A 25,734-nucleotide genomic window follows, 5' to 3' on the forward strand; every position below is an offset into this window, starting at 1 on the left:
ATATATATTATTTTAGTCACTTTATGACGTAGTAGTTGCTTTCACGGACCTTCTTCATACCCAGCACTGTCACTTTATGCAACTTTGCTAAATTTATAAAATCGCATTGGGAATCACCAGCTTTAATTATTAGTACTTTCCTATATCCACTTGATCATTATTCAAAATACTACTACGGTATAGCAGTGAGAGCTCCTCACTATTCTCTAAACACATATATTGTTTCTTACGGTTTATACATTACCTTTTAGTTTAGACAACAGTATATTTATCACCTAATCATTTGAGCACGTATTGAATCTATTAACCTGTTCTGACCAGACTCTTCACCACAGTACTGCGCACCACTACTTTTCTGCCCCCTTACTGGTGATTTTTATTGATTTGTAGATTTTTAATTTTGCAAAATCAGTTTTTTCAAGTAGATGCAAAGTGGAAGCAGTGGACTTGCAGAGAACAATATATTGAGCACAAAATATTGTATGTTTACATGAATTTGCACAGATTTTACTTTATTTAATATAGCAGCAAATAATATAAGATCATTGAAGTAGGTGTAAAGCAGACGCAGTAGATCTGCAGAGAATATTATTTGAGCCCCTAGCACTTTATATATGAATGTCTCCACATATTTTAGTGTATTTGTGATGATTTATGTGCACACACAATAGGACAGCGCTGTGACACATAATGCTCTTCTAGTTGATAAAGGGAACACTTACCTTTGTTACAGCAGCAGTCCGGTATAAGTTATTTCTGTAGGTATTTGAGTTGTTACACATAGCGCAGGTTTTATTCTATTTATATTGGTGACATAATTGCCCAAATCTGGGGATCAGGAGCCATTTCCACCCTTTACTCTCGGCTGGGGCTCTTTGTATCCATATAACAGATGTTCTACATGACTAAATCTGACATCAATTTTACTGCAAAATCAAAGGGGCCAATATGTCTCCCCCCAGCAGTAATATATTTCTATCCCCCTTGGTGGGAGTGGAGATGACCCATCTATAAGGATATACAGTACATACACACACAGCACAAGGCCGTGTTCACACTACCAGACATTTCTGCAGTTCCTCTGATCTCCACAAGGTGGTGATCTCACTTCTACCCAGACAGGAAGTCTCTATGGAAGACAGGAAGTCTCTTTGGAAGACAGGAAGTGTCTATGGAAGACAGGAAGTGATGTCAGCTACAGAGAGAACAAAGAACATTCCATTAGGAAGGACGTAGAGAGGAGACGTTGCTGGATTTGGCGGCAGAGGAGGTAATATGTAGATTAACCCCCTTCAGGGGGCTCATTCAATGATTAATAAATCTTCCTTCCAAAGCTGGCCATACATGGTTCAGTTTTATCGTTCATCCAACGGGATGAGAGGAAAAAACTGAAGTGATTCCCCCATCCACACATTGGAGGGGGATGGGGGAATCCTCCCCGCTGCACTATTGTATTCTGACAATGGGGGGCGCTCCTCCGCTTTCAGAATACACAGATCAGTGATGAAGCTATTGGCTGCAGGTGCTGATGGAGTGACTTTTATCCGGCAGTGACCACACATGGATGGAAATGTGACCGATCCCTGCTGAACCCGCTGAATTTCCATGTCTCTATGGTCACCATAAGTCAGGACTCAACAAATCCCAGGTCACCATGGTGACTAGAAATGGAGTCCTGGCCCCTGGGCTCTTGTCAGCCCATTCTCTCTGTTGGTCTGAATAATGTTTCTGCCTGAAGCCCGGACACATTATTCAGACAGGAATGTGGTTCGGAGCGGGGCCAGGCGGGAGGGTGAGGGGAGGAGGGGGAGATGATGGCACCCGACCTGTGAAGTCAGGGGTGGACTGGACAGGACAGCGGCATGAGAGGACTCATCTCACTGAGCTCCCGCTGCCGATCTTTCTCCTTTTCACGGCCGCATTACTGTCACCATCGGCTCCTGCTTCCTCTCACAGCTGCCTGTGTCCCTGCAGAGCCCTCCGACAGAACAGGGAGGAAGGAGCGGGACCGAATCTCCAACATGGCGCCACCTTGGCACTGCCACAAAGATCCCCACAAGGTGCTGAGAAACAGGACTACAGAGTCCTTACAGGAGGAACCAGGACAAGCCTGCAAAGCAACCAGCCAGGGAGGGACATGCTGCTTTATGTACACAAGATGTCCTCTCCATCCACTCTGCTCTCACACACTGCTGGGGGAGATGTACAGAACATGCAGGAGGACACAGGGGGAGGGGGATTGGATTACTCTCCTGAATTCTGCACTCCATGTCCTGTATCCTGCACCCCATGTCCTGTGTTTTGCACCCTGAACCCCATGTTCTGCATCCTTCTCCAGCACCTCATGTGCTATGTTCAGCATCCTGCACCCCATGACCTGTGTTCTGCACCCTTGTCCTGCATCCTGACGGAACTGAGATGACCTACACCCTTTTCTGATACCCTGTACCCCGTGTTCTCCATTCTGCACCCTCTACCCTTCCCCTGCACTCCATGTCCTGCATTCTGCACCCTTATCCTGTATCCCATATCCTGCAGTGACCTGCATCCTTCTCCAGTACCCTGCACCCCATGTCATGCATTCTGCACCACATGCCCTTCACCCTTCTTCTGTACCTTGCTCCCCATGTCCTGCATTCTGCACCATCTACCCTTCCCCTGCACCCCATGTCCTGTTTTCTGTATCCCATGTGCTGCAGTGTATGCCTCACAAGAGATACAAAGGTCTACAGCTCAGTCTTCTGCCCAGGACAGAATGTATAGAGGCCTGGTTAAACACCAATCCAGGCTTCTCCCAATCCACCAGGCCCTCATTCCGAGAGAATGGAAGGAGCCTGAAAGGAAGCTCTTAAAATATAAGACCTGGAAATGCAGGTGCCCTTCAAGGAGGAAGAGGATGAAATATATATATATATTTTCAATTAACAGTTTTTATTAGCAAGCTCGCAAGGTTAAGAGTACGTAGACATGCAAAAAGAAAGAATGTCGTGAGATAATGTACAATGCTAGTGACACGTATAACCCTGCAGTAACAGCCTGCAGCATAAAAAACAACAGAGCTTAGAGACAAGAAAAGAGGAAAGGGGGAAAGAAGGGAAGAGAGTAATAAGAGGAAGATAGAATATTAGACATCCGTCCCGGCCCCCATACCCGCTCACCGCGTGTCCTCCCGTAGACGCCACCGCTCCCAGATTGCATCGTGCTCGTCCAATCTATCCCTAATTCTGGCCGTCATTTTTTCCATAAGTTCAACGTCTTTTATCCTGGTGTACAGGGCTTCTTGGGAAGGGGGGGCATTTTTTTTCCAGTTGAGGGCAATTTGGCATCGAGCTGCTGTAAGTACATGTCTAAGCAGCTTCTTCCCCGGTTTAGCTAATTGTGGCTGAGAGAGGCCAAACAGAAAGAGTTTTGAAGTAAATGGTATAGGGGTTTCAAAGAGGCGAGTCAGAAGCTGTCGGACGCAAGTCCAATATGGGGCTATCAGGGGGCATGTCCAGTAAATGTGGAAGAGAGAGCCCCTGCTACTATGGCATTGCCAGCATCTATCAGAGGAAGAGGGATAGATTGTGTGAAGAACCGCAGGAGTGTAATGCCAAGAGTAAAGGATCTTGTATGCGTTTTCCTTATATAGAGTGCACATAGAACTCTTGGCTGCCTGCCTCCAAACCATCTGCCAAGCCTCCAGGGGGAGTTCATCACCCAGCTCTCTCTCCCACCTTATCATGTAAGCGTGCTTGCCCTTTGTGGCTATCTGGTATGCATTGAGAAGCTGATATATATCCGAGATCAGGCCCCTACGGTCTCGCCCCCCCAGTATAATCTGTTCAAACGGAGAGGGTGGGGAAAATTGTAAGTTCGGGGCTATGGTCTGGGCAAAATATCTGATTTGTAGGTAGCTAAAAAACATCTGTTGTGGTAAGTCGTGTTTGGTTTGGAGCTCCGGGAACGCCAGCAGCTTACGGGTTCTGGGGTTCACCAGGTGTCTGAAGTGGAATAAATTCCGTGAGGCCCCGGGCCAGAACATCTGGTGGGTCAGGCTAGACGGTATCTTAGGGTGATAAAGGAGTTCATCACTGAGCATTCAGATTGAAGAACGCCTGGGCGGGACACTTTATGCCAGAGCTGCCATAGCTGGGACATTAGGCCCAGCATCCGGACGGGAGGAAATATTTTTTAAGACTAGATGCTTCCCTATCACAGGCGTCCAAACAATCTGACCTCTCCTTTGAGGATGCAGGCAATATCAGGGACCAAATGGACCAATGGTCCGAGACTCTTCTGCTCAGGGCCTGGGAGGCCAATGCCATGAGTCCACCCTTGGCATCAGCCTGTGTTGCCAGGAACGCAGACATGTGGGTCACAAAGTTGATGGACTATGTGTCGCAAATTTGCAAGTCCAAACAGGTCTCCTTAGAGGTGATTAGTAGAGCCGTGGCCTACTTGGCAGACACAGCAGTCAAAACAGTACATACGACCGCTAAACCTGAATTTTGTGTGTTCTACCTTTTGATGGTTCCCTACTCTTTGGTTTTGGGTTGGACCAGGCCCTTTCTAGGTCTACAGAGAAGTTTCCGGTAAAGCCTGAGAAAGATGGGGGAAGATTTTTTAGAGGCCCCCAGGTTAAGAACTGATTCAGGGATAAAAAGGGAGGCAAGAAATGGGGAGTTGATAAGGGCAAGCAAAAAGGAGGCCTCCTCTTTTCCGGCCCAAAATCCACTGACAAAGATACCAAGTGACGTCAGGGTGGGGGGGGGGGCTCTCTCACTTTGTCACTCAGTGGGAAAGGATCACTCAAAGCCCCCACATCCTACAGATAATAAGAGAGGGCTACAGGCTGGAACTACTCTCCCCACCTTCCCCAAGCTTCCTTCAAAACCGCCTACCCAGAGATCAGCAGAAAGCGGTGGGTCTCCTTCACAGCGTCAGGCAGCTGGCAGAGCTGGGTGTTATAGTACTTGTCCCAGTTGAGCAACGCAGTCGAGGGTTTTATTCTCACATCTTTGTGCTCCCAAAGCACTCGGGAAAGTACCACCTTATAGTAAATTCAAGGGAGGTGGTTTTGCACCTCCATCTCCAAGGAATAGAGCTCATCCCCCTATCTGGATGACCTTTTGGTTTACAACCAGAGTCACGATCTAATACCAGGTCCCGCGCTCTTTTGGGCCTGACTCTAGAACTCCTGAAGTGGACAGAAGAGAGGATCCCCTCAATCTCAGCAGTGCATATAAAGGGGGTCTGCAATGTTGAAATTTGCCACCCAAACCTTGGTTTCTTCAAGCTAGCGGCTTGGTGATTGAAAGGGAGAGCCTGCGGCAGAGGGGGTGTTCAGAGAGAGTAATTGACACCATGTTACAGAGTAGGAAGCCGGTTACCAGGCGTATTTATGACAAATTCTGGGGAGACTTCTTGCATGGTGTTAGGCGAGGGGGACTTCCCAGCAGGAGATCCCTGCAATCCTGGATTTCCTCCAGGATGGCACGGATCAGGGTCTAGCTACTAAGACTCTCAGGGTCCAGGTGGCAGCCTTGTCCAGTTTTTTTGGACAGGAGACTGGCACCGAACCCAATGATCAAGAGATTTTTGTCGACTAGGGAGAGGATGTCCCCGGTGCAAATAAACCAATTTCCACCATAGGATCTTACCCTAGTCCTCGGAGCCCTGACCAAGGCACCGTTTGAGCCCTTGGCTTGTATCCTGCTTTAATTACTTGCCCTTAAAACAACCTTCCTTCTGGCCATTACAGCAGCAAGGAGGATAGGTAATCTCCAGAGATTATTCTCCGGCACGATTCCCTGTACCTTCTAAAAGTGGCCTCATGGTCCACATGACGCAGGAGATCCTCCTTCCTTCATTTTGTGCCAATCTTCAGAACAAGGAGGAAAGTTAATTTCATTGTTTAGATGTCTGATGGTGTCTGTTAATTTATTTAGAGAGCGCAAAGGATTTTAGAAGGTCCTTCACTTATTAGTTGGTTTTTGCGGCCAGAAGAAGGATCTGCAAGCATCAAAAGCAAGCATAGCAAGGTGGATTAGGCAGACCATTTCTGTGGCCTATGAGTAGGCTGGTAAAGCGGTTCCCATTAGCCTTAAGGCACACTCTACACAGTCTCTGGCGACCTCTTGGGCAGAAAGGGCTGGAGCATCGGTAGAAGTGGAGACGTGGACGTGGAGAAGCCAGAACACTTTTCTGAGGCACTACAGGGTGGAACTGCTGTCACCTCAGGATTTGGCATTCGGTAGAAAGGTTCTACAGGCCGTTGCCCTGCCCTAAGGTAGGCCTGAGCTACTTGCTCTTCTCTCAGAGTGCCGTCCTGGAGAACGACTTGAGAAAATGACCAGTTACACTTACCGATAACTGTGTTTTTGGGAAGTCTTCCAGGACGGCAGGTCTACTTCCCACCCGTTTTTTGTGTGTTGGTGTTGTATGAACATTTAGGGTGGTTCTCACTCTTGTGCACTGGTGTGGGTCAATACTTTTTCACAACTGAGGAGCACAGGGAGGGGCCGGGGTTTTTCCTCCTTCTTTGTGTTTCTTGTCAGGTAGGACCATTTATCTCTCAAGGTGCCGTCCTGGAAGACTTCCCAGAAACACCGTTATCGGTAAGTGTAACCGGTCATTTTCTCCGGAGATAAAACTATAATTCTACCACTTTATAAAACTCTGGTCACATCTGGAGGATTCTGTGGAGTTTTGGTCTCCAGTCCTCGGAAGGGATGTGCTGGAGCTGGAGAGAGTCCAAAGAAAGGCAACTAAATTAATTAGGAGGCTGGAGGACCTCAAATACGAGGAGCGACTACAAGAGCTAAATGTATTCTCACTGGAGAAAAGACACTTAGGAGGAGATATGATAGCTATTTACACATATCTCAGTGGTGATCCCAGCATAGGAAAAAAGCTCTTCAATCTCAGGGGGTGTGAGAGGACACGGGGACACACAATGAGATTGGAGGAGTATCGGTTTAACCGTAAAAGAGGAGCTGCACCTTAAAAAAAAAAATATTAAAAGTCAGCAGCTACAAATACTGCAGCTGCTGACTTTTAATAAATGGACACTTACCTGTTCCAGGGTCCAGCGATGTTGGCAGCAGATGACGAGCAATCGCTCATCTCTCAGCTTCCCCCGCCACCATTCTCTGTCAGGGAATCGGGAAGTGAAGCATCATGGCTTAACTGCCCTGTTCCCTACTGCGCATGCGCAAGAATTGTGGGAAAAATTATAACTTAAAAAAACGAGCCCTGTTATTAATGACTTTTTGACTGTCCACTTTTTAAATCATTATAATTATTATTCACAATTTATATAGCGCCAACAGTTTACACAGCACTTTACAATGTAGAGGGGGACAGCACAATTACAGTACAGTTCAATACAGAAGGTACAGGAGGGCCCGGATCATAGAGCTTACATTCTAAAGGGAGGGGTGGTGGTACAAAAGGTAATAGCTGCAGAGAAGGATTTGATGGGGTTGTTAGGTGGGTGTGGGATAGGCTTCCCTGAATAAGTGAGTTTTCAGGGATCTCCTAAAGATGGACAGGTTAGGAGCTGATCAGATATACTGGGGCTGGGAGTTCCAGAGGATGGGAGAGGCTCTGGAGAAGTCCTGAAGACAAGAATGAGAGGAGGTAACAAGGGAGCTAGAGAGCAGGAGGTCCTGGGAGGAGCGGAGGGGATGATTTGGGCGATATCTGCAGATGAGGTTGGTGATGTAGATGGGGGGAGGGGGTGATGTTGTGAATGGCCTTGTATGTTGTGGTTAGCATTTTGAATTTTATACGGTGGGGGAGGGGAAGCCAGTGAAGGGATTGGCAGAGAGGGGCGGCAGTCACGGATCAGTTAGTGAGGTGTATTAGTCTAGCAGCAGCATTCATAATAGACTGAAGGGGGGAGGAGAACCAGGATAGAGCAGAATCATAGAGGCCAAGGGAGTGGAGTTTGCTGAGGAGGAGCAGCTGGTCAACTGTGTCGAAGGCAGCAGACAGGTCTATGCGTATGGAATAAAGGCTGATATTTACACTCCGTTCCTCCGCACGTCACCTGATCACATGAGAGCTTACTTTCACAGACTCCTGACAGATTTCTGTATGGTAAAGGTCAAATTCACTCTTCAGTTTAGGAGAGGAAGGACACACCCAGGAGCAATGATTTGGTTTGTACAGGAGCCTCATATAGAGGACCCCTCAAATCTCCCCATCCAAATGTCCCTCCATCCAGAGTCTATATGTCCTATGACATCACACTGACCTCACAGCTCCTCCTCCCAATGTCCTTCCACCCAGAGTCTATATGTCCTATGACATCACACTGACCTCACAGCTCCTCCTCCCAATGTCCCTCCATCCAGAGTCTATATGTCCTATGACATCACACTGACCTCACAGCTCCTCCTCCCAATGTCCCTCCATCCAGAGTCTATATGTCCTATGACATCACACTGACCTCACAGCTCCTCCCTCCAACTGGCTTTTTTTTCTGATATTCTTAGGATGTGGGCGGACCCTTGGTATCCTTACTTGCAAAGTGGTAATTTTGATCCTGCATTGTATGTATTGATGTCAGAATACCTGAAACAAACTTTTAACCTGCATAGTGTGTGGGAAAATTCTACATCAGCCTGTAGGTTATGTGTCTGGATGGTGACTGTATCATTGTGTGTGTCAGGTTCCTATAAGGTGTCAGGATGTCACTGTCTATTTCTCCATGGAGGAGTGGGAGTATTTAGAAGGACACAAGGATCTCTACAAGGACGTCATGATGGACAATCAGCCGCCCCTCACATCACCGGGTAAGAGGAGACTTTATTGTAAAGGAGAGAGCAGTACGGAGGCTCCACCTAGATCCCCCATCATCTGATAAACACATAGAAACAATGTATTCAGTCAGTGTGTGTGTTTCCTACAGATGGATCCAGTAATGGGAACCCACCAGAGAGATGTCCCCGTCCTCTGTATTCCCGGGATTCCACACAGGAAGGTCACACCATCCCCCACCATCATCAGGTAGATGAGGAACAATCACTGATAGTATCATTAGGATCTGTACATTATCTGCATTGTTACCATTGATGTCATTTTTATTATATATTCAGAGTGGAAACCTGAGAGATCCTAAAGTTGATGCTCAAGAAGAGTTTAAAATGGCGGATGAGCAGTATAGGGCGATGAAGGAGTTTTTTGAAGGAAACGCGGATCTGTATAAGGATTTCATGATGGGGCCACATAATACCAGGAACCCACCAGAGAGATGTCCCCGTCCTCTGTATTCCCGGGATTCCACACAGGAAGATCACACCATCCCCCACCATCATCAGGTAGATGAGTGACAATTATTGGTAGTTCTGATTTATACACAGCATGATTGTTACAATGAATGTTTTATTATATATTCAGAGTGGAAACCTCGGGGATGATAATATTGATGTTAAAGAAGAGTATAAAGAGGAGGATGAGGAGTATGGAGTGATGGAGGAGTTTTCAGAAGGACACAAGGATATGATGGAGCCACCAAATACCAGGAACCCACCAGAGAGATGTCCCCGTCCTCTGTATTCCCGGGATTCCACACAGGAAGATCACACCATCCCCCACTGTTACCTCAAGGTTGGTGGGACGGAGCTTGTAAAACACAGACTCATGGAGATAATGTGTGGATTTTCTATGTGATGTCACAATAATAAATCTTCTATCTTACAGATGATATTCTCTCTCATTTTCTTGGTTTAGAGTGGAGATCCAATGGATATAGAAATTGAGGTGAAATCAGAAGAAGAAGAGAGGTATGTGAGGGATGATCAGCAGTCTATGGAGGAGGATGGAATAACGGGGACATTTATAGAGGAGGACACTCCTACAGAGATCAGCACAGGTGGGTCATTAACACTAAATACATTCCTCCACCCATACTGCTCACTGATTGGTCCAGAGTAGGGCGGGGGCTGGGTGATATCAGCCTGTAATCCCCTGGTCACTTTCCTGAGCTGTGTTCCCCGTCCTGTATTCCTAGATTTCTCTCCGATAATCTTCCTTCTCTGTGCTGCCGACACAATTTATGTATCTAGACTGGATTTATGGAGATTCTGGGGATCAGCTGGCAGCAAAATGTTCATTTTCCCCATAGATGTTACTAGATCTAGGCACCTGGGGTATGTGATTTGGGTCTTCTGCCCCATACCCGGGTATGACAAGATCTCTGACAGAACAATCCCCCCAGGATTACTTGTTGTGTTGTCTGCTGGCTGTGCCGGGTGGAGGGATATGTCTGTATAGTCTCAGACCCAAGTCACTGAGTGCAGTCTCAGGAGATGGGAGGCAGCGGTGTGGGACCTCTGCAACTTGTCTCATGTAATCATTTCATCTTCCACTGATCACTGAATACCAATATTATGAGTCCTGACCCCTACACTGTATACTTTATATTCTACATTACATACTCCTGACCCCTGCACTATATACTCTATGTTGTACATTACATCATTCTGATACTATATAGTCCTATCTGTTGTATCTTATACAATATGTTGTACATTACATAGTCCTGACTTCTGCTCTCTCCCCTCCCCCCACTGCTATATATACACATAATATGTATTCCATTTTGTTACACCCATTTCCTACCAGCTGGACATTTTATATCGGATGATGTGATTGGAGCACAGACTTTTACATGTTGATAATAATGTGATAACATCCTCAGACTTTGGAACCTTAAACAGAAAGTGATAATGAGGGAGGAGTCAATAACCCAATGATGGGGGTCTTCAGGATCAGTCCAGTCTTCATCTTGGTTGTTCTCCCCCCATCCTCACTCTCTGACCTCTGGTGGGGCTCAGCCCCGCTGTTATTCATGACTAAATCATGGACTAAATAAGGAAGTGCAGGACTTCTTGTGTTGGGAAGATGGCAATGAGTGATAGAGGGGGAGGGGACACTTGTCCTATAATCCCCTCATCACTGTCACTCCTATAAAAGACAGTTCTCGTTGTTTCCTCACTCTCTGACTAAGGTCCATGAATAAAGAAATGATCTGGTAGGAGATCAGAGGACCCATTTACTAGTTACCTTGAGGGGGGAATTGTAAGATCCTCAGAGACAAAGCTGCCTGATGTGGGCGGAGTCCTGGTTTAGGGGAACCAATCAGCTCATGTCTAGTAATAATCTTTGTATTTCTATTTTAGTAGATGGACGGGAGATGAGGAAAACCTCAGAGGATTGTCTCACTTTGTCTCCAGACTGTAAAGTAGAAGATGAGGACATCACACAGTATAGTCCAGGAGAAAACCCGACTCCCTCAAATGTCCATCCGGCACCACACAGTGTAGATGGACCATCGTATTCCTCTTATCCTGAGGAACCTCAGACTGTGAGGGACGGGGCCGTCCTTCCAACAGAGAAGAGCTTTTCCTGTACTGAGTGCAGGAAGTGTTTCCCTTCTAAATCCCATCTTATTGTGCATATAAGATTTCACACAGGAGAGAAGCCGTATTCCTGTCCTGAGTGTGGGAAATGTTTTTCACAGAAGTCCAGTCTTTCCGCACATCAGAGATCTCACACGGGGGAGAAGCCATTTTCCTGTTTTGAGTGTGGGAAATGTTTTTCACGGAATTCCAGTCTTTACACACATCAGAGATCTCACACAGGGGAGAAGCCGTATTCCTGTCCTGAGTGTGGGAAATGTTTTTCACAGACGTCCAATCTTTACACACATCAAAGATCTCACACGGGAGAGAAGCCGTTTTCCTGTCCTGAGTGCGGGAAATGTTTTACACAGACGTCCAGTCTTTACACACATCAGAGATCTCACACGGGGGAGAAGCCATATTCCTGTCCTGAGTGTGGAAAATGTTTTTCAAAAAAGTCCAATCTTTCCACACATCAACGATCTCACACAGGGGAGAAGCCATATTCCTGTCCGGAGTGTGGGAAATGTTTTTCAAAAAAGTCCAATCTTTCCACACATCAGAGATCTCACACGGGAGAGAAGCCGTATTCCTGTCCTGAGTGAGGGAATTGTTCCTCACAGAAGTCCTGTCTTCCTGTACATCGGGGATCCCACACAACCCTCGAGGTGTATTAGTGCCTTGAGTGTGGGAAATGTTTTCTATATCAATGTTGTTGGACATCACAGCTCTCATGCGGGGAAGAAGCACACCCTGATATACACCTCAGATATACTCCATGGCTGATCTTCATCATGGAAGAAACAGTTGATAAGGAGATCAGAGATCACCAAAGACATGGATGAAGTGTTGTAAAAATACAATGGATGGGCGGCTCATACAGGTCTGGTAATGTACTTTTATGTCATGGCTTTCTTCCGGGTCCGCACCCATGCACGCGCACACCCAGAAACCTCCACTGTCATTGGCTGTAGGACAAGTTTGTCAGCAGGTCACAGCCAATGATTTTGCCCCGTACCCTGCTGATCACCTGCAGCCAATGACAAATCACTCCTGTGTTTTATTTTGTAAACACGGGGAGCTATCTTGTGATTTCTTCTCTTCCCGAGTCCTTTTCTGTTCAGGAAGAGAAGAGAACACCACAATGTGAGTATAATCACCACACTTTACACCCACACACCTTAGATTGGCACATTTAACCGCATTGATTGCCCTCATTCACCCTTTGATCACCCCTGTCACCCAACCAGTGCCATTAGTACAGTGTCAGTGTACAGTATTTTTCACCAATCGCTGTATTATGGTCACTTGTTACATCAGATAGTGCCAGGGTCAGCTAGCATTAGATTGTCCGCACACTATCGCACTCACACTATAGAATCCTAATCACCACCATTACTAGTATAGTGTCTGTATGGATCAATATCCTGATCACCGCCATTACTAGTATAGTGTCTGTATGGATCAATATCCTGATCACCGCCATTACTAGTATAGTGTCTGTATGGATCAATATCCTGATCACCGCCATTACTAGTATAGTGGCTGTATGGATCAATATCCTGATCACCACCATTACTAGTATAGTGTCTGTATGGATCAATATCCTGATCACCGCCATTACTAGTATAGTGTCTGTATGGATCAATATCCTGATCACCAACATTACTAGTATAGTGTCTGTATGGATCAATATCCTGATCACCACCATTACTAGTATAGTGTCTGTATGGATCAATATCCTGATCACCGCCATTACTAGTATAGTGTCTGTATGGATCAATATCCTGATCACCGCCATTACTAGTATAGTGTCTGTATGGATCAATATCCTGATCACTGCCATTACTAGTATAGTGTCTGTATGGATCAATATCCTGATCACTGCCATTACTAGTATAGTGTCTGTATGGATCAATATCCTGATCACCATATGATATGAGAAGGGCAACCCAAGGCCAGGTTATGGGTATATGGGGTATCTCAGCCAATGGGCAGGGGTTTTCTTGAATCCCTTGGCCTGCTGGGAGAACCTATATATTTGGGTGGAGTCAAGTGATCAGGGTTCTGTGTCACCTAGGGAGAAAACATTTTCGCAGAAGGGAGTGTAACAAGACTTGTGGCCCCTCATTAAAATGAGAAGAAAAGAGGTTTAACCTTAAACTACATAGAGGGTTCTTTACTGTAGGAGCGGTAAGGATGTGGAATTCCCTTCCACAGGCGGTGGTCTCAGCGGGAGCATCAATAGTTTCAAGAAACTATTAGATAATAACTTGAACAACAGCAACATACAGGATATACAATGTAATACTGACATATAATCACACACATAGGTTGTACTTTTGTCTTTTTTCAACCTCTTCTAATATGTAACTATGTAAGCTAGCTGCTGCCATAACAATGGTATTTAGCGTCAAAGTACCGAGGTACGGGTACAGCAATTTGCGTGAAGTGGTTAAAGGGTAACTCCACTTGCCTGGCAAAAAAAGCAAATAAAAAAAAATAATATAGCGCATATAATTGTGACACTAATCATATTGTAATTGAATGTTATTAAAAATGACCTTTCCTTTTCAATCTGCAGCCAATGTAATGTTCTGAGAATACATTGCAATATGGCTACCTGGAGTTGTTCTGTACACAGAGTGTGTACTGACCACTCCCCAGAAACATCATTTCCTGCTTGTGTGATTGGCTCACCAATTTTCCCAGAAGTCTGCCCTAAGATACAAGTCAGATTTCAGGCATTCCCTGAAACAAAAATTTCATTTTTTGGAGAGATACTTTCAATAGGAACACGTCTAAAGGGATGCAGGCCCAGCAGCTTTCCTCATTAGTGCCCTGCAGCTGCACAGCTGACAGTTAACACACAGGGATTTCTTCAGAATAACAAAAGGTAGGAATCTGCAACAAAGATTGTTATAATCCCTGCAATGTATACAGATAGCCCAGAGGGGAATGTTTTTTTCTCAACAAAAGTGGAGTTACGCTTTAACCATTGTAATTTACTTCGCAGGAACACCAATCAGCTGCAGCACTGATCTGTTTTTTCTGACAGCAGCAGGGTGTTGCTCTCAGAATATAAACATTCTTGCCTGCAGTGCTGCAGGAGGAAAAAAAATGTGTATACTCAAGCATGAGGGGCCTGTGCAGTCAGTGAGTGGATTGCTCCTTTGCTCCAGCATATATATATTTTTTTCACCTTTTTGGTATAGATTTCAGTTAAAAAAAGTGTTTTTTTATTGCGTAAATCTCATATCGTTATTTTGTTTTATTGTTAACCATTGTTTGCTTTAGAGCAGGGGTCTCAAACTCAAATTACCTGAAGGCCACAAGACAAGTATTCATATCCCATTGGGGGCCGCATGCAAACTTAAAAAACAACAGTACTGGTGTCAGCAGACGCATTATTAACCCCCATCACTGGTGTCAACAGATTCATTATTAGCCCCAGCACTGGTGTTAGCGGACGCATTATTAACCCCCATCACTGGTGTCAACAGATTCATTATTAGCCCCAGCACTGGTGTTAGCGGACGCATTATTAACCCCCATCACTGGTGTCAGTGGATGCATTGTTAAACCCCAGCACTGATGTGAGCGGATGCATTATTAAACCCCAGCACTGATGTGAGCGGATGCATTATTAAACCCCATCACTGGTGTCAGCGGATGCATTATTCACCCCCAGCAGTGGTGTTGGTGGACGCATTAATAAACTCTAGCACTGGTGTCAGCGGACGCATTATTAAACCCAGCACTGGTGTCAGTGGACGCATTATTAAACCCAGCACTGTTGTCAGTGAACACATTATTTACCCCCAGCACTGGTGTCAGTGGACGCATTATTATACCCCAGCACTGGTGTCAGCAGATGCATTATTAAGACCCAGCACTGGTGTCAGCGAACGCATTAGTAAACCCCAGCACTGGTGTTAGCAGACACATTATTAACCCCCAGCACTGGTGTCATTGGACACATTATTAACCTCCAGCATCAAGCCGGAGTGTCCCACAAAGAGGGAGCAGGGTGACCAAGAAAATAAAGAACCATGTATCTGCCATATTAGAAATAGTGGCTGATTCATAATGCTGGGACAAATACTGTTAGGAGATGCTGATGTCAATTCCAGCCACCTGTCTCTGCCTGTGTCTGCTATAATGTAAATGAGTCTAGTGTGGCTTCTCTTTCAGCCATTGTTGTCTGGGCTAATTAACCATGCAATTGTATGAAGGAGTTCTGTATTGAGATGTATGATAATGTGTATTGTATAGTTGGTGAGCTAGGAGACGTGAAGTCTGTCCTAAAGGTCATGTCTCTGAGTCACCTAGGCTGTCTAAATGATTAGATAATTAGCTCATGTTAATTAGGTTTCTGGTCAGAGGTTGTACTTTCATCCTGCTGTATATATTTGTGTGAGATCTCAAAATAAAAATTCATTCCTGTTTGAACCTCAATACAGAGCCTCGTCTTGTACTTGGGGGAGAGTTATTCATATGGTTTCTTGTTCGGCTGATTGAAGTGTTCGGTAGCTGCCTTTGGGTTCGGAAATAGAATGTCCTAAATGTCCTAAATGGCTTTAACCCCTTTCATACTCGGGGTGTCGTTACAGAATAATTTAAAATGTTTTCTTAAAAGGCAATGGAAATCCCATAACCATTCCATAAAAGCATTCCCAGCATTAAACTTATATCCACACCTGTACAAAACCCTCCACACACCTACATGTATATAGATATGTATATAGATATACGCATGTGTACAACCAATACTAAAAACCATTAAAACATATATAGACATGTACATATATAAAAATACAAATACAAGCCTATACATGCATGTATGCAGCAACTACTGAAATTAATAAATACAAATACAATAATAGATACTTCTATGAACACATTACCGCCAACCCTCTGTGCATTGAAAAAATGAAACTAAGCTAATTAATGACAATACACCGGAGGAGCAATATTGGAGCTTCCATGTACATAGTAAACATAATTGTTATATCCATACCCAATTAGCAATAAATATACGGTCATTATATTTCATTGTTTCACGGAGAGCCCATTACCCCACTTTAGTCTAATATATTTTATAAAAACAAATCCTGTTAGATAAAAATATTGTTACAAAAAGATTCATTATTCTAAAAATCTATTACATACCTTTAACCTCACTATCGAACTACCCTATCCAAACCTACCATCTACACACATTACTCTTATCCATATCTGCAGCAAAAAGACTCATTGTGCTTATCATCTAGTTCTAAAATTCAATGCGCCCTTCTATCCCCATGGCAACATAGCTCAATGCCATGGGTATGACCAGACTAGGTGTTTGGGCCGAGCCCCTATTGATAATATCTATATCACAGAAAGAGGGGGCCACACGCCCAAACCAGATTAGCGATAAAAGTAAGAGTAAAGGATCACCTTAGCTAAAACACATGTACTAGGGGCCTCTGTGAGTACTACAAGAGTCATACTACATTATGCAGTTCAATTTCCTCATTCAGGCCATGGGGGGCTAAAGTCCCCAAAGTAAAAATCCAAAAAGCCTCTCTTGTGCATAATATCTGATACTTTTTACCACTATCTAAGTCATTTGATATGGCCTCTATTCCAAAAGCTTTGAGGCTGTCTGTATTACTATTATGGACCTCCTTGAAATGTCTTGGTACCAAATATTTGTCTTTTTCTGTTGAAATATTACTTCTGTGCTCATTCATCCTTGTCCTCATTGCCCGTGAAGTCCGACCAACATATGTGAGGCCACAGGCGCACAGGAGGCCATATATGACATATGGGGTGCCACAGTTGATGAACTGCTTGATCTTATAGCCCTTGCCATCAACTCCAACTGCATTCTTTTTTCCTGTGGCACATATGTGCACAATTGCCACAATTACTACTCCCACACATATAACTGTCTTTTTGGTCAAAGATGGTGGTCCAAGGATTGTTGAGCCCCATGGTCCTTATCTTCTTCACTCTACTCGGGGCAATGACACTCCTTAGATCCTTGGGTCTCCTAAAGACTAGATTCGGGTGTCATGATAAACTGGTCTTCAAAACGGGGTCTGATTCAAGAATCTTCCAGTTTTTTTCTGAAGATTTTTTGTAAAATGGTGACTTTGGTGTTAAATCTAGTACAAAACCTTACTTGTGGTTGTTGGTCTCTATCATATTTTGTCAATTTCTCACCCCCTGCACAGACATTGTCATACAGCTGTAGATATTTTTGAAAGGCTTCTTCTATGTGCTCATCTTCATACCCCTTCTCTTTAAGTTTGCTTTTTAGAATCAGGCTTTGTTCTTCATAATAATTTTTTAGCATACAAGTCCGCCTAAGTCTACAAAACTGACCAAAGGGGACATTCATAATCCACCTAGGATGATGATGGCTGCGGGCGTGAAGGTAAGAATTGCCAACACTCGGCTTGAAATTAGTTCTTGAATGGATTACTCCATTATCGTCGGCCCGTAGCTCTAGGTCTAGAAAGACCAAGAACTTTTCATCTACCACATGTGTGAATGAGATTCCGAAGTGATTCCTTGCACAATGTGCAAGAAATCCTTCCAGCTCATCATCTGTACTGTTCCAAATGATAATGACATCATCGATGTACCATGTATGACTAGGTTCCTCCCAAATGGGTTGTTAGCCCAAATATATTTGAGCTCCCAATACCCTATGAATAAATTTGCATAGCTGGGAGTAAACCTAGCCACCATGGCTGTGCACTTCACCTGCCTAAAGAAACTATCCATAAATGAAAAGTATTTGTGGGTCAAGGTAAGCTCGATACACTCGTATATGAATTGGGCTTGTACAGGGATGAACAAATGTGCTTCTGCCAAATAGTACTCTATGGCTCTAAGGCTGAATTCATGCCAAATAGATGTATACAGGGACGCTACATCGATCGATAACCATCTGTATCCTTTCTTCCATGTATACGCAGTTAAAATCTCTGGGGCATGGCCCAAGCCCTTTATGTATGACGGCAGGCTGGTTACCAATCCCTGGAGAAAATGGTCGATGTAACTACCAAGATTGCTGGTCAGACTATCAATTCCTGCAATGATTGGTCTATCTGGAGGCTTCTCCATGTCCTTATGAACCTTCGGTATGTGGTAGAAGTGAGGGACCACTGGAGGTTTTGAATATAGGAATTGGTGCTCGCTTTTAGTCAGGCCTTGATTCAATAGTGTCCTGTCCAACGGCCCTTTAAGCTCATTATTATAGCTACCAGTAGGGTCCCATAGGAGTCCTTTGTATGTGTTGGTATCACCAATCAGCCTAAAGGCTTCCTCCAGATATTGATCCCTATCTTGTATGACCAAGTCTCCACCTTTATCCGCTTTTCTAATTACAATTTCTGAATTCTTTCTCAGGCTGCTCAGAGGGCCCTCCATACCTACTTCATGTCCCTTTTTATATTTGTAACCTTTGTCACCACACATCTTCCTAAACTCTTCCATCACAACCTCATAAAAAGTGGGTATGAAGTTTCCCTTATTCCAGTGCAGGTAGAAGCTTGATTTCGGTCTAAAATTCGTATTGATAATCTCTCCCTCCAATGTCAAGAAGGGGGGGGTCTCATCAACAAATTCTTGGCCTCCTTCTGTATATAATTCCTCCAAAATCTTCAGCATTATTATTTATTATATTATATTATTTATTCTGCATCGCAAAAAAATGGCCTGGTCATGAAGAGGGTAAATCTTCCCGAGGTGAAGTGGTTTAACAAAAACATTAAAGTTACACCAAAGCACATAAAATTCCCCCCCAAAAAAATGTTGAGGCCCCCCCACCTCCACATATACACACGTATGAATGTAAACACAAGTGTGGGGGCGCCTACACTTGAAAACATTTATTGCGATACATATGTTACATATCGCCGCACACACCGGAACGAGAGCGATAATTCTATCACCAGACCTCCTCCATAACACTAAACTGATGACCTATAGGGGGCTTTTGAACCATCCCCTATAGAAAATATAGGGTACAGAAATTTGTCACCATTCAGGGGCCACACAAATTTAAGGTGTGACATGTTGAGTATCTATTTACTTGGTGCAACCTCATCTTTTATATTTTACCAAAATTGGGTAATTCCTTGCATTCCTTTGCCCTAGAATTAACTTTAGTGTATTTGTGGTAATATCGTGTGACATAAAAAATTGGAACTTACCACTATTTTATTCTCTAGGGTGTCTGCTTTCTGAAAATATATCATGTTTTGGGGTTTTTTATGTAATCTTCAGGCCTACAATGATTTTTTAAACGTGTGCAGAAAATGAAAAAGATAAAAAAAAAAGACTCTGGTAGTGAAAGGGTTAAAGTTGATTAAAAAATAAAAAAATCTGTGGAGGTCACATGACTCCTGTGGAGGGCGGAGCTCCAGTCTGCAGCCAGATACCATCAGGAAATGACAATGTGACCGGAAACATTGTTTCTAATGTCTATTGAATGTTTGTTACATTAAAGTTCATTAAACAAACAATAAAAATGTAGGTTTCCTGTCAAATGTGGAGCTCCACTCTTGGAAGACAGGAAGTCTCTATTGAAGACAGGAAGTGATGTCAGGTACAGACAGGAAGTGATGTCTGTACAGACAGGAAGTTCCGGGTGAGAGGTGAGTCGGGAGGAAATAGAGAGAAGACGTTGTTGGAAGACGTAGCAGAGGAGGTAATAAGATCTTATTTTCTATTTACACCCAGTAACCCCCCGTCATGTCCGTCCTCTTCCTCCATAGTCACTGTGATGTCTTTTATCTCCAGCAGATGATGATACACACATATATAGTGTGGAAATGTAGATTAACCCCTTCAGGGGGGATCAGTTGATGATGAATAGTGATGGGCTCCGGTGTGTTGGAAATCCCACATTCCCGATCCTGCCAGGAAGCCGACACTGCACAGCGCTAATCACAGACAGTGAGACATTTCCTGGTCCTCAGCTGTACAGATCAGGAAATGTCTCATATCTTCCTTCCAAAGCTGGCCATACATGGTTCAGTTTTATCGTTCATCCAGCGGGATGAGAGGAAAAATCTGAAGTGATTCCCCCATCCACACATTGGAGGGGGATGGGGGAATCCTCCCCGCTGCACTATTGTATTCTGACAATGGGGGGCGATCCTCCGCTCTCAGAATACACAGATCAGCGATGAAGCTATTGGCTGCAGCCGCTGATGGAGTGACTTTTATCCGGCAGTGACCACACATGGATGGAAATGTGACCGATCCCTGCTGAACCAGCTGAATTTCCATGTCTCTATGTTCACCATAAGTGACTTCCTCCCCTCCCCCTAATCTCCTTCATTATGTAAGTCATGCTGAGATCATCTCCCATTGGCTGAGCAATATTCTCATTTGTCTCTGAGCTCCTTCTTGCTATTCCTCGTCCTGCCTGTTGTTTCCTTGGATTGATTTTCTGTGTAGTGACCCCGGCTTCATCTCTTGGATGCGCTCGTCTGTTGCTTGTCCTGACCTTTATCCTGATTCCTGGATCTCCTCCTCATCTCTCCTCCATATCCAGAGTCTATATGTCCTATGACATCACACTGACTTCACAGCTTCTCCTAGCAATGTCCCTCCACCCAGCTCTTTTTTTTCTGATGCTCTTAGGATGTGGGTGGACCCTTGGCATCCTCACTAGCAAACTAGGACTGTTGGTCCTGCATTTTATGTAATGACATCAGAATACCTGCAACAAGGATTTAACCTGCATAGTGTGGGGGTCCTGTGTGGGTAAATTATATCTCAGTCTGAAGTGGGGCTTTAATAAAATGGAGACCTGAATGGTTTCTATTTGTGTTCAGATCTAGAGTTTTCCTCCTGTGAAGTCTGGAGATCATATGACCATCACATTGCCTCCACCTCCCTCCCTGATAGAATAGAGAAATACAAAGAAGATTCTAGAAGTCACCAGAGAGATGATGGAGGAGAGGTGAGGAGGATTCTGGGAATTCTGGGACATTATCCAGGAACAGACAAGGGATGTGTCTGGATGGTGACTGTATCATTGTGTGTGTCAGGTTCCTATAAGGTGTCAGGATGTCACTGTCTATTTCTCCATGGAGGAGTGGGAGTATTTAGAAGGACACAAGGATCTCTACAAGGACGTCATGATGGACAATCAGCCGCCCCTCACATCACCGGGTAAGAGGAGACTTTATTGTAAAGGAGAGAGCAGTACGGAGGCTCCACCTAGATCCCCCATACATAATTAGGAGGCTGGAGGACCTCAAATACGAGGAGCGACTACAAGAGCTAAATGTATTCTCACTGGAGAAAAGACACTTAGGAGGAGATATGATATCTATTTACACATATCTCAGTGGTGATCCCAGCATAGGAGAAAAGCTCTTCAATCTCAGGGGGTGTGAGAGGACACGGGGACACACAATGAGATTGGAGGAGTATCGGTTTAACCGTAAAAGAGGAGCTGCACCTTAAAAAAAAAAATATTAAAAGTCAGCAGCTACAAATACTGCAGCTGCTGACTTTTAATAAATGGACACTTACCTGTTCCAGGGTCCAGCGATGTTGGCAGCAGATGACGAGCAATCGCTCATCTCTCAGCTTCCCCCGCCACCATTCTCTGTCAGGGAATCGGGAAGTGAAGCATCATGGCTTAACTGCCCTGTTCCCTACTGCGCATGCGCAAGAATTGTGGGAAAAATTATAACTTAAAAAAACGAGCCCTGTTATTAATGACTTTTTGACTGTCCACTTTTTAAATTATTATAATTATTATTCACAATTTATATAGCGCCAACAGTTTACACAGCACTTTACAATGTAGAGGGGGACAGCACAATTACAGTACAGTTCAATACAGAAGGTACAGGAGGGCCCGGCTCATAGAGCTTACATTCTAAAGGGAGGGGGTGGTGGTACAAAAGGTAATAGCTGCAGAGAAGGATTTGATGGGGTTGTTAGGTGGGTGTGGGATAGGCTTCCCTGAATAAGTGAGTTTTCAGGGATCTCCTAAAGATGGACAGGTTAGGAGCTGATCAGATATACTGGGGCTGGGAGTTCCAGAGGATGGGAGAGGCTCTGGAGAAGTCCTGAAGACAAGAATGAGAGGAGGTAACAAGGGAGCTAGAGAGCAGGAGGTCCTGGGAGGAGCGGAGGGGATGATTTGGGCGATATCTGCAGATGAGGTTGGTGATGTAGATGGGGGGAGGGGGTGATGTTGTGAATGGCCTTGTATGTTGTGGTTAGCATTTTGAATTTTATACGGTGGGGGAGGGGAAGCCAGTGAAGGGATTGGCAGAGAGGGGCGGCAGTCACGGATCAGTTAGTGAGGTGTATTAGTCTAGCAGCAGCATTCATAATAGACTGAAGGGGGGAGGAGAACCAGGATAGAGCAGAATCATAGAGGCCAAGGGAGTGGAGTTTGCTGAGGAGGAGCAGCTGGTCAACTGTGTCGAAGGCAGCAGACAGGTCTATGCGTATGGAATAAAGGCTGATATTTACACTCCGTTCCTCCGCACGTCACCTGATCACATGAGAGCTTACTTTCACAGACTCCTGACAGATTTCTGTATGGTAAAGGTCAAATTCACTCTTCAGTTTAGGAGAGGAAGGACACACCCAGGAGCAATGATTTGGTTTGTACAGGAGCCTCATATAGAGGACCCCTCAAATCTCCCCATCCAAATGTCCCTCCATCCAGAGTCTATATGTCCTATGACATCACACTGACCTCACAGCTCCTCCTCCCAATGTCCTTCCACCCAGAGTCTATATGTCCTATGACATCACACTGACCTCACAGCTCCTCCTCCCAATGTCCCTCCACCCAGAGTCTATATGTCCTATGACATCACACTGACCTCACAGCTCCTCCTCCCAATGTCCCTCCATCCAGAGTCTATATGTCCTATGACATCACACTGACCTCACAGCTCCTCCCTCCAACTGGCTTTTTTTTCTGATATTCTTAGGATGTGGGCGGACCCTTGGTATCCTTACTTGCAAAGTGGTAATTTTGATCCTGCATTGTATGTATTGATGTCAGAATACCTGAAACAAACTTTTAACCTGCATAGTGTGTGGGAAAATTCTACATCAGCCTGTAGGTTATGTGTCTGGATGGTGACTGTATCATTGTGTGTGTCAGGTTCCTATAAGGTGTCAGGATGTCACTGTCTATTTCTCCATGGAGGAGTGGGAGTATTTAGAAGGACACAAGGATCTCTACAAGGACGTCATGATGAACAATCAGCCGCCCCTCACATCACCGGGTAAGAGGAGACTTTATTGTAAAGGAGAGAGCAGTACGGAGGCTCCACCTAGATCCCCCATCATCTGATAAACACATAGAAACAATGTATTCAGTCAGTGTGTGTGTTTCCTACAGATGGATCCAGTAATGGGAACCCACCAGAGAGATGTCCCCGTCCTCTGTATTCCCGGGATTCCACACAGGAAGGTCACACCATCCCCCACCATCATCAGGTAGATGAGGAACAATCACTGATAGTATCATTAGGATCTGTACATTATCTGCATTGTTACCATTGATGTCATTTTTATTATATATTCAGAGTGGAAACCTGAGAGATTCTAAAGTTGAAGTTAAAGAAGAGATAAAAGAGGAGGATGATGAGGATGGGGTGATGGAGGAGTCCCTTAAAGAACACAAAGATCTGTACCAGGACACCATGGTGGAGTCATCCAGCTACAGAAACCCACCAGAGAGATGTCCCCGTCCTCTGTATTCCTGGGATTCCACACAGGAAGATCACACCATCCCCCACTGTTACAAGGTTGGTGGGATGGAGCATCTAGAACATGGACTCCTAGAGATGATGTGTGGATTTTCTATGTGATGTCAGAATAATAAATCTTCTATCTTACAGATGATTTTCTCTCTCATTTTCTTGGTTTAAAGTGGAGATCCAATGGATATAGAATTTGAGGTGAAATCAGAAGAAGAAGAGAGGTATGTGAGGGATGATCAGCAGTCTATGGAGGAGGATGGAATAACGGGGACATTTATAGAGGAGGACACTCCTACAGAGATCAGCACAGGTGGGTCATTAACACCAAATACATTCCTCCACCCATACTGCTCACTGATTGGTCCAGAGTAGGACGGGGGCTGGGTGATATCAGCCTGTAATCCCCTGGTCACTTTCCTGAGCTGTGTTCCCCGTCCTGTATTCCTGGATTTCTCTCCGATAATCTTCCTTCTCTGTGCTGCTGACACAATTTATGTATCTAGACTGGATTTATGGAGATTCTGGGGATCAGCTGGCAGCAAAATGTTCATTTTCCCCATAGATGTTACTAGATCTAGGCGCCTGGGGTATGTGATTTGGGTCTTCTGCCCCATACCCGGGTATGACAAGATCTCTGACAGAACAATCCCCCCAGGATTACTTGTTGTGTTGTCTGCTGGCTGTGCCGGGTGGAGGGATATGTCTGTATAGTCTCAGACCCAAGTCACTGAGTGCAGTCTCAGGAGATGGGAGGCAGCGGTGTGGGACCTCTGCAACTCTTCTCATGTAATCATTTCATCTTCCACTGATTACTGAATACCAATATTATGAGTCCTGACCCTTACACTGTATACTTTATATTCTACATTACATACTCCTGACCCCTGCACTATATACTCTATGTTGTACATTACATCATTTTGATACTATATAGTCCTATCTGTTGTATCTTATAAAATATGTTGTACATTACATAGTCCTGACTTCTGCTCTCTCCCCTCCCCCCACTGCTATATATACACATAATATGTATTCTCTTTTGTTACACCCATTTCCTACCAGCTGGACATTTTATATCTGATGATGTGATTGGAGCACAGCAGCAACCAATCAGCTGATGTCTAGTAATAATCTTTGTATTTCTATTTTAGTAGATGGACGGGAGATGAGGAAAACCTCAGAGGATTGTCTCACTTTGTCTCCAGACTGTAAAGTAGAAGATGAGGACATCACACAGTATAGTCCAGGAGAAAACCCGACTACCTCAAATGTCCATCCGGCACCACACAGTGTAGATGGACCATCGTATTCCTCTTATCCTGAGGAACCTCAGACTGTGCGGGATGGTGCCGTCCTTCCAACAGAGAAGAGCTTTTCCTGTACTGAGTGCGGGAAGTGTTTCCCTTCTAAATACCATCTTAATGTGCATAAAAGATCTCACACGGGGGAGAAGCCGTATTCCTGTCCTGAGTGTGCGAAATGTTTTTCAGTGAAGTCCCATCTTTCCACACATCAGAGATCTCACACGGGGGAGAAGCCATATTCCTGTTCTGAGTGTGGGAAATGTTTTTCACAGAAGTCCC

The 25,734-nt window shown here is 44.7% G+C and overlaps 1 protein-coding gene across 3 annotated transcripts; it reads left to right on the top strand.

Annotated features, from left to right (window-relative positions):
• The first annotated feature begins 1,189 nt into the window (after positions 1 to 1,189).
• On the top strand, positions 1,190 to 25,265 carry LOC143989880 (uncharacterized). 3 transcript variants are annotated; one of them, XM_077490161.1, is made up of 5 exons: positions 1,190 to 1,270; positions 21,239 to 21,366; positions 21,455 to 23,671; positions 23,788 to 23,885; positions 23,975 to 25,265. In XM_077490161.1, exons 3-5 carry the CDS (start codon positions 23,587 to 23,589, stop codon positions 24,257 to 24,259), a joined length of 468 nt encoding a protein of 155 aa, XP_077346287.1. In that variant the 5' UTR covers positions 1,190 to 1,270; positions 21,239 to 21,366; positions 21,455 to 23,586; the 3' UTR covers positions 24,260 to 25,265. The 3 variants fall into 3 exon arrangements, with proteins under 3 accessions (XP_077346287.1, XP_077346288.1, XP_077346286.1); XM_077490160.1 differs by lacking the exon at positions 1,190 to 1,270 and adding an exon at positions 19,847 to 20,103; XM_077490162.1 differs by lacking the exons at positions 21,239 to 21,366; positions 21,455 to 23,671; positions 23,788 to 23,885; positions 23,975 to 25,265 and adding exons at positions 8,660 to 8,783; positions 8,900 to 8,997; positions 9,388 to 9,694 and having other exon boundaries at positions 1,193 to 1,270.
• Positions 25,266 to 25,734: the final 469 nt, after the last annotated feature.

Source organism: Lithobates pipiens, unplaced genomic scaffold (genome assembly GCF_037356315.1).
Source record: "Lithobates pipiens isolate NorthernLeopardFrog02 unplaced genomic scaffold, aLitPip1_a1.2 Scaffold_18, whole genome shotgun sequence".
NCBI lineage: Eukaryota > Metazoa > Chordata > Amphibia > Anura > Ranidae > Lithobates > Lithobates pipiens.

Excerpts from the sequence above, each read along its gene's own strand:
- LOC143989880 (XM_077490161.1), top strand. The coding sequence starts at position 23,587 with ATGGAGGAGTGGGAGTATTTAGAAGGACACAAGGATCTCTACAAGGAC. Across the intron at positions 23,672-23,787 it reads GCCGCCCCTCACATCACCGG|ATGGATCCAGTAATGGGAAC; the intron begins GTAAGAGGAGAC and ends TGTTTCCTACAG. Across the intron at positions 23,886-23,974 it reads CCATCCCCCACCATCATCAG|AGTGGAAACCTGAGAGATTC; the intron begins GTAGATGAGGAA and ends TTATATATTCAG.